Source organism: Mizuhopecten yessoensis, unplaced genomic scaffold (genome assembly GCF_002113885.1).
Source record: "Mizuhopecten yessoensis strain PY_sf001 unplaced genomic scaffold, ASM211388v2 scaffold7763, whole genome shotgun sequence".
Taxonomy (NCBI): Eukaryota; Metazoa; Mollusca; class Bivalvia; order Pectinida; family Pectinidae; genus Mizuhopecten; species Mizuhopecten yessoensis.
The window spans coordinates 389,801-407,754 of NW_018407210.1; the positions used below are offsets into that span (position 1 = coordinate 389,801).

At 36.8% G+C, this 17,954-nt stretch overlaps 1 protein-coding gene across 1 annotated transcript in view; it reads left to right on the top strand.

Annotated features, from left to right (window-relative positions):
* Positions 1-4,990: 4,990 nt before the first annotated feature.
* The window catches only part of LOC110454322 (tryptophan 5-hydroxylase 1-like), a 29,187-nt gene continuing 16,223 nt past the window's right edge, over positions 4,991-17,954 (top strand). Inside the window, exons 1-3 of the mRNA XM_021503769.1 lie at positions 4,991-5,232; positions 11,111-11,230; positions 13,857-14,061. Of these exons, the coding sequence (XP_021359444.1) occupies positions 5,062-5,232; positions 11,111-11,230; positions 13,857-14,061 (496 nt within the window). The 5' untranslated portion in view covers positions 4,991-5,061. The remainder of the gene's footprint in view (positions 5,233-11,110; positions 11,231-13,856; positions 14,062-17,954) is intronic.

The window sequence follows — 17,954 nt, forward strand, 5'->3', positions numbered from 1 at the left end:
ATCATTAACATTAGTGTCGCATACTACCTCATGTTTGACGAACTGTTATCTTTTTCGTCGCATTCAACCCTTCTTTTTGAGAGATCCTTAACATATCAACATATTTATATATGATTAAAATACAATTAATTAAACGAAGTTCGTTTGACAATAATTGTTTAAAAAATAGAACAAACTGTTTTGAAATAACCGATACACTCAAAACATTGGTAGTGTTTCTCTACAAATGATACAAATTTTCAAAAATCACGAAAAGGCTGTCCTCGAGGCCTTCTGCTGATACACAGCTCTTACAGGGAATCACATATATTATATTCGAATGAATCTGCCAACAAAGGTAAAAGGCCAAAAGACTGAGAATCCATGTCTTATATGTACCGGTCATCCCCAAACAGCCAGCATATATATTAACAATCTGATCATCAACGCACCCATTTGATTATTACACAATAGCCGAGAAAATAAAACATTAATCTCAATTTATTATATGCATTTTTTATTAGAACATCCAGCATGTGAGACGGAAGTTCTTCCTATCTTCGCGATCACGTGGTTCTTTATCGCGTGTCCTAATCCTCCATCGACTGGCTGACACGACATCACGTCACAGGTCCATCCCAACCAACACGTTACCATAGAAACCGTATCTGACATTTTTGAATGGGTCATATTTTATTCATATTTTGGGACCGTTTAAGGATGAAGAAATGACAGGGATTTAAGACTTAACCCAGGAGCATCCAATCAGTACTGACCTTTTCATCACGACAAAATGTTTGGTGCGGCTGGGGCCATTGGGATGCGAACGTACATATCTAGCATTCATTGAAATCACACAGTTCTAAAAATATGATATGAAAGCAAATCTCCCTCTGAGGCAGTCCGCGCTTACAACATAAGCGCAATCATATACATGTAGTGTATAGCTAACATTTAGTCAGTGTTAACTCATGGACAGTCTCCCACACACCACCAGAGACATAACCACAAACGTTTTCTTTAAATACATACATGTCTATTATGCCTTAAAGATGTGTCGATTGCGATAATAAGTTAAAAGATTATTTCAACAGACACTCGATGTTCCAATGTGGCCTAACGTTACCACACTGATGGCCTATCTCGGTTTGTATTCCTATGAAGCTTATCTTTATGAGGGCTTTTTCTAAACAAATGATTTTGTGGTCATTTGTCTGATGAAGGTGACAGTGCATATCGTACAAGTCTTCGACACGTCACACGTCAAGACGTTACTGGTTGTTGCGCCAAATGAACCTGTAAATATGTATTATTCAAAAGAGTAAATGTCGATGTTCACTTAACTTCTGTACTCCATAACAAATCGGCAGTATTGCAACATAGCAAACCTGCATAATAAACTCCGATAATTCCGAAAACAAACTGTTACAAAATAACCGACACACTCTAAACATTGGTAGTGTTCCTCGATAAAACAGCTTGTTTTGATACCTCCTGTAGTAGGAGTATTCTATTAGCACGCTAGGGCTGAGAACATGGGATTCCCCAGTCAAAACAAATGCATGACGTCACGTCAACTATGTTTTTACGTCACATCAATAGAGAGGTTTAGCAACCTTACGGGTACGTGTTCACGTACAGGTACAAGTACACGTAAAGCTGCTAAACCTCTCTTAAGTTGCATTGAGCCTGTGCGTCAACATTGCACTATGTAGATGACAGTGTCAACAGGATGAGAGAAAAAAAATCACTCACCCCCTTGAGGTGAAATAGAGGAATCTAACCCTCACGGAAAGATTCTCCTATCTATCCGCCAAGGGGGTGAACGATTATATAGTGTCTTATACATTCGAAACTGTTGTAAATAGACTCGTTCAATATGGTGGTGGCTGCCTTCATTAAATGGTTTAAACTCCCCTCCCCCCGGCAACGTATCGATATGTGTCAGATTTGATTCAATCATTTATAATCCTTATTTAAAGTCCAGATTAACTAAGGTTTTTGCTTTTGTTTACTTGTCATGAGAGCTCGGATAATTTCGATAACCACCATTACCCGACTGTAATTTATGAAGTCATGCCCCTTTAATCAATTGTTGAAATAGTGTCCGCTCGATCGACATCTTGAGTATTTTTCAACGGATTGACTTCAAACTGCATTGGAAGGTCAATTACCATAAAAGCTCGGACAAACTCGATAACCACTGTTATCCGACTGTGATGTAGGGATTGGTTAGGTTTAGTATTGTTTAACGTCCTATCAACAGCTATGGTAATTTAAGGACGGGTGATGTAGGGAATGATGCCCTTTTAATCCATTGCTTAAACAGTGTAACAATGATATATTTTTCAGATTGTCTCAACGTTAGTTTGTCAAAATTCCAAGATTTCTGACACTGACATTATTGTCACTACATTATCTGCCGATACTACGCGATAGTGAGCAGGCCGGTTCATTGGAGAAGTCACTAACCTATGTTGACGGGGTTGTAATCGTCTCTTAGAACTTGTTGTAATTCAGGACCGAGTCTACTGTCTTTCGGGATGTTGGGAGAGATTATCTAAGAAGAGACTAAGTCGTATAGACTAGTACTATGAGGAAATATTGGGTGTAAGGCAAGGAGATACACTTTAGTCCTTTAATTCCGAAAAACAAGAAAATATGTTGTTTTAAATAAAAAGGCATTATGGGATAAGTATGAAACTTTCACAAATTGATTATCATCATATAACTAATATATATGCCAAGTTGCACGCTTATCCCAAAATGCCTTTTATGTACAATCAGCCCTTACTATTGGAAATAGGCAGAACAATTGATAAAACAATGAAATTGGTTAACTGTAACGATTAAAACAAACACTTGCTTTGAGGCTAGGAGACTTCAAATTATCAGCAAATCAAACTTCACATATAAAATTTATCATTTTTCAATAGTTGTGGTGGCAATGCCATTTTTTTATTTGTAAGTTAACTTTGATAAGTAAGAAAACAAATCAGTAACTGGAACTCACTTTAGCCACCGGTGTTGAGTAAATATTATATGATATATATAATATACAATACTAACAATTGATATATTATACTTATAGCATATAAAGGGTGTCATGCATCTTTTAACTCACTTAAGATAGAGAGATATTTGAAATAGCCAAGTTTGAGATGTGACCAGAAGCCAAAACTCAGTATTAAACAAAAGGAAAGTGTGTAATGAATATGCATTTTATGTAAGTGTACTCAAATAAGTAAAATTATAAATTTCAATTCAAAATATACATTGGAAAGGAAATTATTGAGAAAACTAACACTTTTCATTTGAAAATCACCTAAAACAACCCCCTGACTTAATCCTCCATTTTATTTAAACAGTCTTTAAGTGACGATTGAATTTCTGTAATTTTTCTTTCTTTTATTTATGCCTGTTTCATTTACACATGCTTTCAAAAACAGAAATGATATTATTTCAGTTTTTAAGCTCATATTGAAAACAGCAAATTGTTTTGTGATTTATCTACCCCTCTTGGTACCCCCAAAAACTCACTTTCAGTTTAACTTTTACCCTAGTTTTCCGCATGCAATACAATAGGACATCTTTGAAGAAATTAAAGAGTTGAAAATCCGAAAATACCGGGGGCCAATAAAGGGCCTTATAGACACTCCTCCTTTGTAGGTCACTGTAAGGTTGTCTTTTGGCGTTTGGAGTTCTGTAACGTACTGTAACTAACAGTGTATGCGATGTACTTCAAAATACACGCAATCCTAATAGTAGGTATAGATAGTGTTCTCTATTGGATTTTCAGGTTTCTTAATGTGGGATTTTTGACAATTTTGAAAAGTACACAAGTCTTCAAACATTAATGAAAGTGAAAATGGAAATTGTAATGAAAAATGGGATAAACCACTTATACTAGATATACATATAAATACGTTAGAGTTGATATGATATCATTTTGAAAAGGTTATCAAAAATAGTTGAAATGTACCCCATATGATACTGAAACATGGGTATGTATGACACTGTCTCATCATAAAAACTTAATATGTTCGACACTGTATCATATTACATTCTTAGTATATATGACACTCTAACATGCTAAAACCTGGGTGTGTATGACTATACAATATCTAAACCTGTATTTCCGACTTCATACACACGTCACGTACACGACCTCATTATATGTATATATAATTAACAGCTTTCTGCGATCTCATTGGACAGACCAGAAGGCGATATAACAAGTAATTAACAAACACAATCCCACTGTTATACGCCAGCATAGGAGAACAATAGAAATAGACGCTTAATATGGTTTACGTTGATCCTTTGTAAAGAAGACGTCATACACCTGCATAGCGCGAGCTAATATAAACACGCCTCTCTGTTCGCGAACCAACAACGACATCGAGTACAGCTCTAAATGCAAATGAGCAGCAACCCCTGTCCATGGTGCACTAGGAGGACACCGTCAGTTGCCGTACAGACCTCTGTCAGGAGAGATCACCATCACGTTCTCAGAAGAATCTCGTTCAGGTTACGTATCGTTTTACACACAGCATGTTCATCTTTCGCAGACATGTAAAATCTGTTTTGCAATCATTTTCTTAAAGTAATGTGGATTCAAACTCTAACGAATGACGAATACTTCGGAGTTGGTTTGAATATTTCGACCTCTTTTAGCTCTAAAATAACCTTCTCCTGTCAACGTTGAGCCCACTATAATTTTTACCTTTATATAAAATATGATTTTAACATGTTACGTCACATAAAATGTACATAACTGTAAATTCTAAATTGAAAAACTTAATTATTAGAATATGATTTATGAAATATGTTCTTTTTTACAGATTAGAAGATCAGTTGTCTGAAATATAGTGTGGTCCTGGTGTCTGGATTGTTCCTTATTGCTTGTGACGTCAGACCGCCGCCTGGACTTGGTATTTAACATCCTGTAGTAGGTCCAACAAACGGGTCTTTCCTTACCAAACTTTCCGTCGTCCGTACTATCCACTGATCAAGCTGGGTAACTGTGTAGAAGCCTATAAGGCTGCGTTACGGACGACAGCCATCTGTGGCCAGACAGAAATGGACCGTCGGACGGACGCGGACCGACGGTTAGAGACAGAACGTCGTGCAGCAGAAATAAATAGTACAAACACAGAAAAACGTGATGTTAGCAAAGCGGAACAGTTCAGACAAAAGCGGAGATGTAAAAGCATATCAGCGCCAACCGTTAACGAGATAGCGGAATTAGAGGTAAAGTCATTCTCCATTTTCTTACCAAAAAAAACTATTCACATTTAATAACGACAAAATCATGATCTATATTTCTTGCTGCTTGACTGGTTTTTTATATAGAAGTAATTAATGTCAAAGTTTCGCCGGTAGAGATGTTATCGCCAGACTTCGCACGTTTTAGCGCTTGTCTGTAATTATAAATGTAGTCTTGTTGAAATGAACATTTAATAAAGCCAGGAGAAAATATGAAAACTTTAACGGCATTAATGACATCTTATGTTTAATAATAATAATCAAACAATCAACACAATAAATTGAATGCTTACAAAATATATTGCTAGGATGAAATTATCTCTCGAGACATGATTATATGGATCAAACAGTTTTGTTTTTGTTTTTTGTTTTTGTTTTTGTACATGACGATTCGACGTTTCACCAAATATTTCAATATATACGATTAAACATTGAAGCATCCGTCCAAAGACAAGAACGGCATACTAGTGTATATATGATATCAGTTAAGTCTACTGTCAACGTTAAATCTGTACAGCTTTATGCTGCAGTTTATTGCATAGTTTGACATACTCTGTCTAGAACCAAAATTTAAAGGCTCCTCTTTCAAGCTATACGGTGTTAGATTGTGCTGGTGGAAGTGTCAGTCCTCGAGGTCTGCCGTAACCTTGACGGGCACAGTGATAGTATTGGATTAGTGACACGGTTCATAACACTTTACTAATGATTTAAATACAAAATTGATCAGTTCTCCTCTAAATTTGTTTAAATTCATCAAGTAAATGGTAGAGTAATTTAGACAATTTGGGTTTACAACGTTTGTCCCCTAACATCACCGACAAGTCCCAGAAGGACGAAACACCTGTATGATGTAGTGTTAATCATGTTTTGGCGTCCTGTGTCTACTACTGTACCGAACTAAAGGGTTAATCACCGTTTCGTGTGTAACGTTCATCTGTAAAGAAATGTTGTTTATGCGGAAATGTTGTTTATGCTGAAATGTTGTTTTTTTTTATCTATCTACATTACAAGAAACAAATTGTGGTCAGCGATGGATGTGAATCATATTGGAAAACGTTTCAAGCAGGTGTAGCGCAAGGACCAGTTTGAGAATTATTTATATTTATATCGCATAGAAATAGATTTCCATCGTCATATTATTTGCATACAGCATTTTATCTACACGGTGGTATTGAGGAAAAAAATATAAAACTGTTGAGAAGTAAAATGGTAATCTGAGAAAAAAAGTTCGATTTGGACGAAAGAATGGGGACTTACTTGTAATCCAGATAAACAGAATCTCCCTTCTTCTCAAGGCGGATCGTCTGTGAAACTCTTCATCATTTTAATGCAAAAAAGACATTTAGAAGTGTGTTCTTCAATAGGCATGCTAAACTGACCTAAGATTATAAATCATACTTATGAAAAAGATTATACAATGTATATGCTAAGAAAGTTGAAATAGTTATATAGACTACATTTATAAGCCAATTTTCAGAATATTTAAATTTGGGGAACTGTTTCCAGACAAACTGTAACGTCGTGGAGCCAATGCAGCTAAAGCAGACCATTGAAGTCGTACTATGTTATAGAGAGAGACTGGCACAGTGGCACTGTACATTGTATAAAAGAAACCTTAATTCAGGCATATATCAATGATAACACTGATAAACGTTGTTTTCGTCACAACAGACCATTTGGTCTCCAAATACCAAGAAGAACTCATTTATGTATTGCTAGTTTTACCGAAACTTATGTCAGAGTAGAACAATTTGTCTGTGTCCCACAAACACATCCATCTATTTTACCTAATGTGGTTGTTAAACTATCATGTACTATTAGTTAAAAGATGGTAACTGTAACCATTACCTAGTATTAATTACGAAATTATGACAGCAATCTGAACTCGGATCTATCACATTTCCTCCTAAATGTTATTATTGTGTCTAAGTATGTTTATCCTGTTTAAGAAAGTGGTCATTTCTTCTACCACTGTCGTCTCTATACTAATCAACGGTAGTCGCTTCTTCTACCACTGTCGTCTCTATACTAATCAACGGTAGTCACTTCTACCACTGTCGTCTCTATACTAATCAACGGTAGTCACTTCTACCACTGTCGTCTCTATACTAATCAACGGTAGTCACTTCTACCACTGTCGTCTCTATACTAATCAACGGTAGTCACTTCTACCACTGTCGTCTCTATACTAATCAACGGTAGTCACTTCTACCACTGTCGTCTCTATACTAATCAACGGTAGTCACTTCTACCACTGTCGTCTCTATACTAATCAACGGTAGTCACTTCTACCACTGTCGTCTCTATACTAATCAACGGTAGTCACTTCTACCACTGTCGTCTCTATACTAATCAACGGTAGTCACTTCTACCACTGTCGTCTCTATACTAATCAACGGTAGTCACTTCTACCACTGTCGTCTCTATACTAATCAACGGTAGTCACTTCTACCACTGTCGTCTCTATACTAATCAACGGTAGTCACTTCTACCACTGTCGTCTCTATACTAATCAACGGTAGTCACTTCTACCACTGTCGTCTCTATACTAATCAACGGTAGTCACTTCTACCACTGTCGTCTCTATACTAATCAACGGTAGTCACTTCTACCACTGTCGTCTCTATACTAATCAACGGTAGTCACTTCTACCACTGTCGTCTCTATACTAATCAACGGTAGTCACTTCTACCACTGTCGTCTCTATACTAATCAACGGTAGTCACTTCTACCACTGTCGTCTCTATACTAATCAACGGTAGTCACTTCTACCACTGTCGTCTCTATACTAATCAACGGTAGTCACTTCTACCACTGTCGTCTCTATACTAATCAACGGTAGTCACTTCTACCACTGTCGTCTCTATACTAATCAACGGTAGTCACTTCTACCACTGTCGTCTCTATACTAATCAACGGTAGTCACTTCTACCACTGTCGTCTCTATACTAATCAACGGTAGTCACTTCTACCACTGTCGTCTCTATACTAATCAACGGTAGTCACTTCTACCACTGTCGTCTCTATACTAATCAACGGTAGTCACTTCTACCACTGTCGTCTCTATACTAATCAACGGTAGTCACTTCTACCACTGTCGTCTCTATACTAATCAACGGTAGTCACTTCTACCACTGTCGTCTCTATACTAATCAACGGTAGTCACTTCTACCACTGTCGTCTCTATACTAATCAACGGTAGTCACTTCTACCACTGTCGTCTCTATACTAATCAACGGTAGTCACTTCTACCACTGTCGTCTCTATACTAATCAACGGTAGTCACTTCTACCACTGTCGTCTCTATACTAATCAACGGTAGTCACTTCTACCACTGTCGTCTCTATACTAATCAACGGTAGTCACTTCTACCACTGTCGTCTCTATACTAATCAACGGTAGTCACTTCTACCACTGTCGTCTCTATACTAATCAACGGTAGTCACTTCTACCACTGTCGTCTCTATACTAATCAACGGTAGTCACTTCTACCACTGTCGTCTCTATACTAATCAACGGTAGTCACTTCTACCACTGTCGTCTCTATACTAATCAACGGTAGTCACTTCTACCACTGTCGTCTCTATACTAATCAACGGTAGTCACTTCTACCACTGTCGTCTCTATACTAATCAACGGTAGTCACTTCTACCACTGTCGTCTCTATACTAATCAACGGTAGTCACTTCTACCACTGTCGTCTCTATACTAATCAACGGTAGTCACTTCTACCACTGTCGTCTCTATACTAATCAACGGTAGTCACTTCTACCACTGTCGTCTCTATACTAATCAACGGTAGTCACTTCTACCACTGTCGTCTCTATACTAATCAACGGTAGTCACTTCTACCACTGTCGTCTCTATACTAATCAACGGTAGTCACTTCTACCACTGTCGTCTCTATACTAATCAACGGTAGTCACTTCTACCACTGTCGTCTCTATACTAATCAACGGTAGTCACTTCTACCACTGTCGTCTCTATACTAATCAACGGTAGTCACTTCTACCACTGTCGTCTCTATACTAATCAACGGTAGTCACTTCTACCACTGTCGTCTCTATACTAATCAACGGTAGTCACTTCTACCACTGTCGTCTCTATACTAATCAACGGTAGTCACTTCTACCACTGTCGTCTCTATACTAATCAACGGTAGTCACTTCTACCACTGTCGTCTCTATACTAATCAACGGTAGTCACTTCTACCACTGTCGTCTCTATACTAATCAACGGTAGTCACTTCTACCACTGTCGTCTCTATACTAATCAACGGTAGTCACTTCTACCACTGTCGTCTCTATACTAATCAACGGTAGTCACTTCTACCACTGTCGTCTCTATACTAATCAACGGTAGTCACTTCTACCACTGTCGTCTCTATACTAATCAACGGTAGTCACTTCTACCACTGTCGTCTCTATACTAATCAACGGTAGTCACTTCTACCACTGTCGTCTCTATACTAATCAACGGTAGTCACTTCTACCACTGTCGTCTCTATACTAATCAACGGTAGTCACTTCTACCACTGTCGTCTCTATACTAATCAACGGTAGTCACTTCTACCACTGTCGTCTCTATACTAATCAACGGTAGTCGCTTCTTCTACCACTGTCGTCTCTATACTTATCAACGGTAGTCACTTCTTCTACCACTGGCCTCTCTATACTAATCAACGGTAGTCACTTCTTAACTCCATTTCTCCTCCAAGAGATTTACGTTCAAACGTTTCTGTATGGTTGTCAATGACTTTATGTAATCATCAATATATCTATTCTTGAGTTGATTACGAGATTCATTATCGATTCTGGACGTATATCAATTATTAGATGTTCACTTATTCGTACAGATGTTTGTACATATCCCGATCTGACTGTCAACGACTGATCTCGGCCAAGAATAGCGCGAGTGTAGAGACAGTTCAACTGGGCTGGCAGTCAGTTTGCAACAATGGCTGTATATCATAATTCCGAACAAACGTTTCATGCCGTTTTATCCAAAAAATAACATTTATAATAGATTAATTATTCGAGTTAATGATTTTATATTTATACAACCATTACGATGTTTATACAATGCCTATCATTTTTAAGGAGAGACTTTTCATAGTCTGTGCCTGCTCCCAGTTTCCTAATGTGCGTAATACCTATACAACAAGATAATTTGAAATGAAAAAATATTTACAATGCATATCGCCTACCTAACAGTTACCATACAAACTCGTAGTGTAAAACTTAATGTAATATTAATCGATAAAACTTACTTTGATAATTTTAATTTTTGGAATGATTAGAATATTAACAAACTTTATGTAGTTTGTGAAATTTGGAATAATTTGCACTGATGAAATTTGATTTGCGAAAACAACTGATATTGGATTTCACGGAAATAATATAGCATATATTGTTATGTAGCTATTCGATCCTTAATCAAGTATAAATGCTACTTACAATAGCCATAACTAAGACACAGAACACATATTTGGTAGGTATTGGAAATGTTACGCTGTTGCATGTCGCACTATAACTAGTATTAACGTAGCACTATAATATATCCGACAACACAAGTAAAACTGATTCAAACATAGGCATACATTTACAATATCCCCGGCCTAGATAAACTGTAGGTCACTTCCACACCTTCCATCCATACATGCTATAATAGTATGTTCCTACCATACATATATTTTAACCTTGCTTTAAATGTCACATTTGTAATACGACAAAGCCTGAGGAATGGCGCCATACTGGAACAGTTCTACGTATGTCATCATCAGAATGGTATCTCATATAATTTGTAATATCACAGAAATACCTATATATAAAATACTGTACTTACCATGATAATTTCAATTCAGGAAAACCTGAAGAAGATTGACGGTATATACAGCCCGTCTGGTCTAGGGAAGACCACCTCTATTGTATTCACGCTCCAAAACCAGGTGGGCTGTCTCATCAAGGCGCTCCGGATATTCCAGGTGAGTCTTTACCAATCCTAAATAACATCTAACACATACATACTACTTTTTAAGGCTTCAAGACGATAACATTGATTTGAATTTTATATCTTTTTTTTTAAATTTTATTTTGTGTTAAGTAAGTGCACTTAATTGAACCCAAACAAATATATTTTACCGTAATTTGTGATAAAATATAAATTTTAAAAATAACAGATATGAATCCCATTTAATAAACCTCTTCAGAAATGGGAAGCAGAATTAGTTTGATATAATAATCGGAAAAATACTCATTCAGAACACAGTTTATTATATTATTGAAAACAGAAATATTTTGAATAGGCTTTTTACACTTTTTCCAATATTATAATAAGCGTTTCCAAGGCAATATGTGTAGACTGACTATCCCAAACATTAATCACACTAGCCACTTAAACAGTGCTTCTTCAAACTATTTCCCAGTATTACTGTGCAAGCCTGCCATAGAGTTTGGTTGAAGCAAGAGTCACACGATATAGATGTCCGTCATGAGGTCCAGATAACGACGGAACAGAAAAAACCCATTAAGGGCTGTTGTTGCTAACACATACTTTCTGGAGTTTTTGTTTGGCTTTTGTTCTTTTGACTGAAATGGAGTGATTAATCACAGATTTGTTTGGCTTTTGTTCTTTGCGACTGAAATGGAGTGATGAATCACAGATTTGTTTGGCTTTCGTTCTTTTCGACTGAAATGGAGTGATTAATCACAGATTTGTTTGGCTTTTGTTCTTTTCGACTGAAATGGAGTGATGAATCACAGATTTGTTTGCAGATGCTTATGTCCATGTCCTCATTCAGAATTCAGGTGTTTAAATTTTCCTTCTCATTGATAGTTGATTGCTGAACGCTTGTACTCTATAAGTATTCCTAAATTGATATAAAATATACATTTGGCCGTGATTGACTACATTGACATACATGTATGATTCTGTCCTACATTGACATACATGTTTGATTCTGTTCTACATTGACATACACGTTTGATTTTGTCCTACATTGACATACACGTTTGATTTTGTCCTACATTGACATACACGTTTGATTTTGTTCTACATTGACGTACATGTTTGATTCTGTCCTACATTGACATACACGTTTGATTTTGTCCTACATTGACATACACGTTTGATTTTGTTCTACATTGACGTAGATGTTTGATTCTGTTCTACATCGACATACATGTTTGATTTTGTCCTACATTTACATACACGTTTGATTCTGTCCTACATTGACGTCCATGTTTGATTTTGTTCTACATTGAGATACACGTTTGATTCTGTTCTACGTTGACATACATGTTTGATTTTGTTCTACAGTGACGTACACGTTTGATTCTGTCCTTCTACATTGACATACATGTTTGATCCTGTTCTACATTGACATACATGTGTGATTCTGTCCTACATTGACATATATGTTTGATTCTGTTCTACATTGGCATACATGTTTGATTCTGTTCTACGTTGACGTACATGTGTGATTTTGTCCTACATTGACATATACGTTTGATTCTGTCCTACATTGACATTCATGTTTGATTCTGTTCTACATTGACGTACGTGTGTGATTTTGTCCTACATTGACATATACGTTTGATTCTGTCCTACATTGGCATACACGTTTGATTCTGTCCTACGTTGACATACATGTTTGATTCTGTCCTTCTACATTGACAAACATGTTTGATTTTATCCTACATTGACATACGCGTTTGATTCTGTTCTACATTGAAGTACATGTGTGATTTTGTCCTACTTTGACATGCACGTTTGATTTTGTTCTACATTGACGTCCACGTTTGATTCTGTCCTTCTACATTGACATACATGTTTGATTCTCTTCTACATTGACATACATGTTTGATCCTGTTCTACATTGACATACATGTGTGATTTTGTCCTAGATTGACAAACACGTTTGATTTTGTTCTACATTGATGTAGATGTTTGATTCTGTTCTACATCGACACACATGTTTGATTTTGTCCTACATTTACATACACGTTTGATTCTGTCCTTCTACATTGACAAACATGTTTGATTTTATCCTACATTGACATACACGTTTGCTTCTGTTGTAGATTGACGTACATGTGTGATTTTGTCCTACATTGATATACACGTTTGATTTTATCCTACTTTGACATACATGTTTGATTTTGTTCTACATTGAGATACACGTTTGATTCTGTTCTACTTTGACATACACGTTTGATTTTTTCTACAATGACATGCATGTGTGCTCCTTCCTATAAACAAGCGTATCAAACTTACCATTATATTTTAACTGACAAGGGGAGTAGGGCTGCGTACTCTAAAAATGTATTACATGCTATTGATATCCAGACTCATATCGATCAAGAAATGTAGCTGTTTATAGAATTAAATTAAATCATGCACTTATTGTTTACGTTGTTCCAAATCTGGGATATTATATATAGCTCTGTTAAGACGTCGTTAGAACGCCAAACTGAGAAAGCGTATGACGATATGAGCATTTCTATCAATTATAAGGTTGTCAGACAGAGAGGTACAACTAATCTGTGTAACAATCTTCAGCACAATTTGTCCGAATTTTTTTTATTAAATGTTTTATATAAAACTTCCAGGAAAATCATATCAACGTTGTACATATAGAGTCCCGGAAGTCAAAGAGGAGTGATTCGGCGTTTGATATTTACGTTGACCTCGAAACAGACAACATTCGCCTGGAAGAATTAATCAAGCGACTGAAAAAAGAGGTCGCCAGCATCAGCTACAACGACTTGCCCGTACCCCCTTCACCCGCCACCTCCATACGTCTACCACCATCAGGTAAGGAATGGAAAATGTTCGTTTACCATGACGTCTACCCTACAAGGAAATGGATAAAATATGTTCATTTAGCTTTAAAGTTAAAGGAGTGAGAGTGTTTAGTTACTGTGACATCTAATCCATCAGTTAAAGGATGCAGTGCGTTAAGTTACCGTCGTGAAAACTCCATTAAATAAAGGATGGAGCTGGCGTTGTTCCCGTGACAACTCCTTCATTAGTTAAAGGATGGAGCTGGCTTTGTTACCGTGACAACTCCTCCATTAGTTAAAGGATGGAACTGGCTTTGTTACCGTGACAACTCCTCCATTAATTAAAGGATAGAGCTGGCTTTGTTACCGTTAAATAACTCCTCCATTAGTTAAAGGATGGAGCTGGCTTTATTACCGTTAAATACCTCCTCCATTAATTAAAGGATAGAGCTGGCTTTGTTACCGTGACAACTCCTCCATTAGTTAAAGGATAAAGTGGATTTAGTTACGATAATAACATATACATCAGATAGATGGCACATCGTGTTTAGTTACAATGACGTCGACTCAAACGGTTGAAGTATGTTTACTGACCGTGACAACTACTCCACCCGTTTAAGGATGGAGTGGATTTAGTTACTATGACAGCTACTCCATCAGATAGCGTGTTTAGTTGCCATGGCATCTACTCAATCAGCAAAAGAATGGCGCGTGTTTAGTGACTATGACATCGACTCAATCAGTAAAAGAATGACGCGTTTTTAGTTACTATGACATCTACTCAATCAGTAAAAGAATGACGTGTTTTTAGTTACTAGGACATCTACTCAGTCAGTAAAAGAGTGGCGTGTGTTTAGTTACTTTGACATCTACCAAATCATTAAAAGAATGGCGCGGGTTTAGTTACTATGAAATCGACTCTATCAGTAAAAGCATGGTGCGTGTTTAGTTAAGATGACCTCTACACAATCAGTAAAAGAGTGGCTTGTGTTTAGTTACTTTGACATCTACCAAATCATTAAAAGAATGGCGCGTGTTTAGTTACTATGACATCGGCTCAATCAGTGAAAGAGTGGCGTGTGTTTAGTTACTATGAAATCGACTCTATCAGTAAAAGAATGGTGCGTGTTTAGTTAATATGACCTCTACACAATCAGTAAAAGAGTGGCGTGTGTTTAATTACTATGACATCGACACAATCAGTAAAAGAATGACGCGTGTTAAGTTCCTTTGACATCAACTCAATCAGTAAAAGAATGACGCGTGTTTAGTTACTTGACATCGACTTAATCAGTAAAAGAGTGACGTGTGTTCAGTTACTATGACATCGACTCAATCAGTAAAAGAATGGCGCGTGTTTAGTTACTATGACATCGACTCAATCAGTAAAACATGGCGCGTTTTTAGTTCCTTTGACATCGACTCAATCAGTAAAAGAATGGCGCTTGTTTAGTTACTATGACATCGACTCAATCAGTAAAAGAATGGCGCGTGTTTAGTTACTATGATATCTACCCAATCAGTAAAAGAATGGCGCGTGTTTAGTTACCATGGCATCTACTCAGTCAGCAAAAGAATGACGCGTGTTTAGTTACTATGACATCGACTCAATCAGTAAAAGAGTGGCGTGTGTTTAGTTACTATGACATCGACCCAATCAGTAAAAGAATGACGCGTGTTTAGTAACCATGACATCGACTCAAGTTAATATGACATCTACCCAATCAGTAAAAGAATGACGCGTGTTTAGTTACTTGACATCGACTTAATCAGTAAAAGAGTGACGTGTGTTTAGTTTATATAACATCGACTCAATCAGTAAAAGAATGGCGTGTGTTTAGTTACTATGACATCGACTCAATCAGTAAAAGAATGACGCGTGTTTAGTAACCATGACATCGACTCAAGTTAATATGACATCTACCCAATCAGTAAAAGAATGACGCGTGTTTAGTTACTTGACATCGACTTAATCAGTAAAAGAGTGACGTGTGTTTAGTTTATATAACATCGACTCAATCAGTAAAAGAATGGCGTGTGTTTAGTTACTATGACATCGACTCAATCAGTAAAAGAATGACGCGTGTTTAGTAACCATGACATCGACTCAAGTTAATATGACATCTACCCAATCAGTAAAAGAATGACGCGTGTTTAGTTACTTGACATCGACTTAATCAGTAAAAGAGTGACGTGTGTTTAGTTTATATAACATCGACTCAATCAGTAAAAGAATGGCGTGTGTTTAGTTACTATGACATCGACTCAATCAGTAAAAGAATGACGCGTGTTTAGTAACCATGACATCGACTCAAGTTAATATGACATCTACCCAATCAGTAAAAGAATGACGCGTGTTTAGTTACTTGACATCGACTTAATCAGTAAAAGAGTGACGTGTGTTTAGTTTATATAACATCGACTCAATCAGTAAAAGAATGGCGTGTGTTTAGTTACTATGACATCGACTCAATCAGTAAAAGAATGACGCGTGTTTAGTAACCATGACATCGACTCAAGTTAATATGACATCTACCCAATCAGTAAAAGAATGACGCGTGTTTAGTTACTTGACATCGACTTAATCAGTAAAAGAGTGACGTGTGTTTAGTTTATATAACATCGACTCAATCAGTAAAAGAATGGCGTGTGTTTAGTTACTATGACATCGACTCAATCAGTAAAAGAATGACGCGTGTTTAGTAACCATGACATCGACTCAAGTTAATATGACATCTACCCAATCAGTAAAAGAATGACGCGTGTTTAGTTACTTGACATCGACTTAATCAGTAAAAGAGTGACGTGTGTTTAGTTTATATAACATCGACTCAATCAGTAAAAGAATGGCGTGTGTTTAGTTACTATGACATCGACTCAATCAGTAAAAGAATGACGCGTGTTTAGTAACCATGACATCGACTCAAGTTAATATGACATCTACCCAATCAGTAAAAGAATGACGCGTGTTTAGTTACTTGACATCGACTTAATCAGTAAAAGAGTGACGTGTGTTTAGTTTATATAACATCGACTCAATCAGTAAAAGAATGGCGTGTGTTTAGTTACTATGACATCGACTCAATCAGTAAAAGAATGACGCGTGTTTAGTAACCATGACATCGACTCAAGTTAATATGACATCTACCCAATCAGTAAAAGAATGACGCGTATTTAGTTACTTGACATCGACTTAATCAGTAAAAGAGTGACGTGTTTTTAGTTTATATAACATCGACTCAATCAGTAAAAGAATGGCGTGTGTTTAGTTACTATGACATCGACTCAATCAGTAAAAGAGTGACGTGTGTTTAGTTCCTATGACATTGCCTCAATCAGTAAAAGAATGGCGCTTTTTTAAGTTCCTTTGACATCGACTCAATCAGTAAAAGAATGGCGCGTGTTAAGTTACTATGACATCGACTCAATTAGTAAAAGAGTGACGTGTGTTTAGTTACTATGACATCGACTGAATCAGTAAAAGAATGGCGCTTTTTTAATTCCTTTGACATCGACTCAATCAGTAAATGAATGGCGCGTGTTTAGTTAATATGACATCGACTCAATGAGTTAAAGAATGGCGCGTGTTTAGTTACTATGACATCGACTCAATCAGTAAAAGAGTGACGTGTGTTTAGTTACTTTGACATCGACTCAATCAGTAAAAGAATGGCTCGTTTTTAGTTCCTTTGACATCGACTCAAACAGTAAAAGAATGGCGCGTGTTTAGTTATTATGACATCGACTCAATCAGTAAAAGAGTGACATGTGTTTAGTTACTTTTACATTTATCAATCAGTTAAATGGTGAAGTATGTTTAGTTACCCTGGCATCGACTCTTATTCATGAAAATATGAGCATAGGAAGTTATCAATGGTTCACCTATAGCATAAGAAATATTCCGCGATAGATGTCAACTGCTGA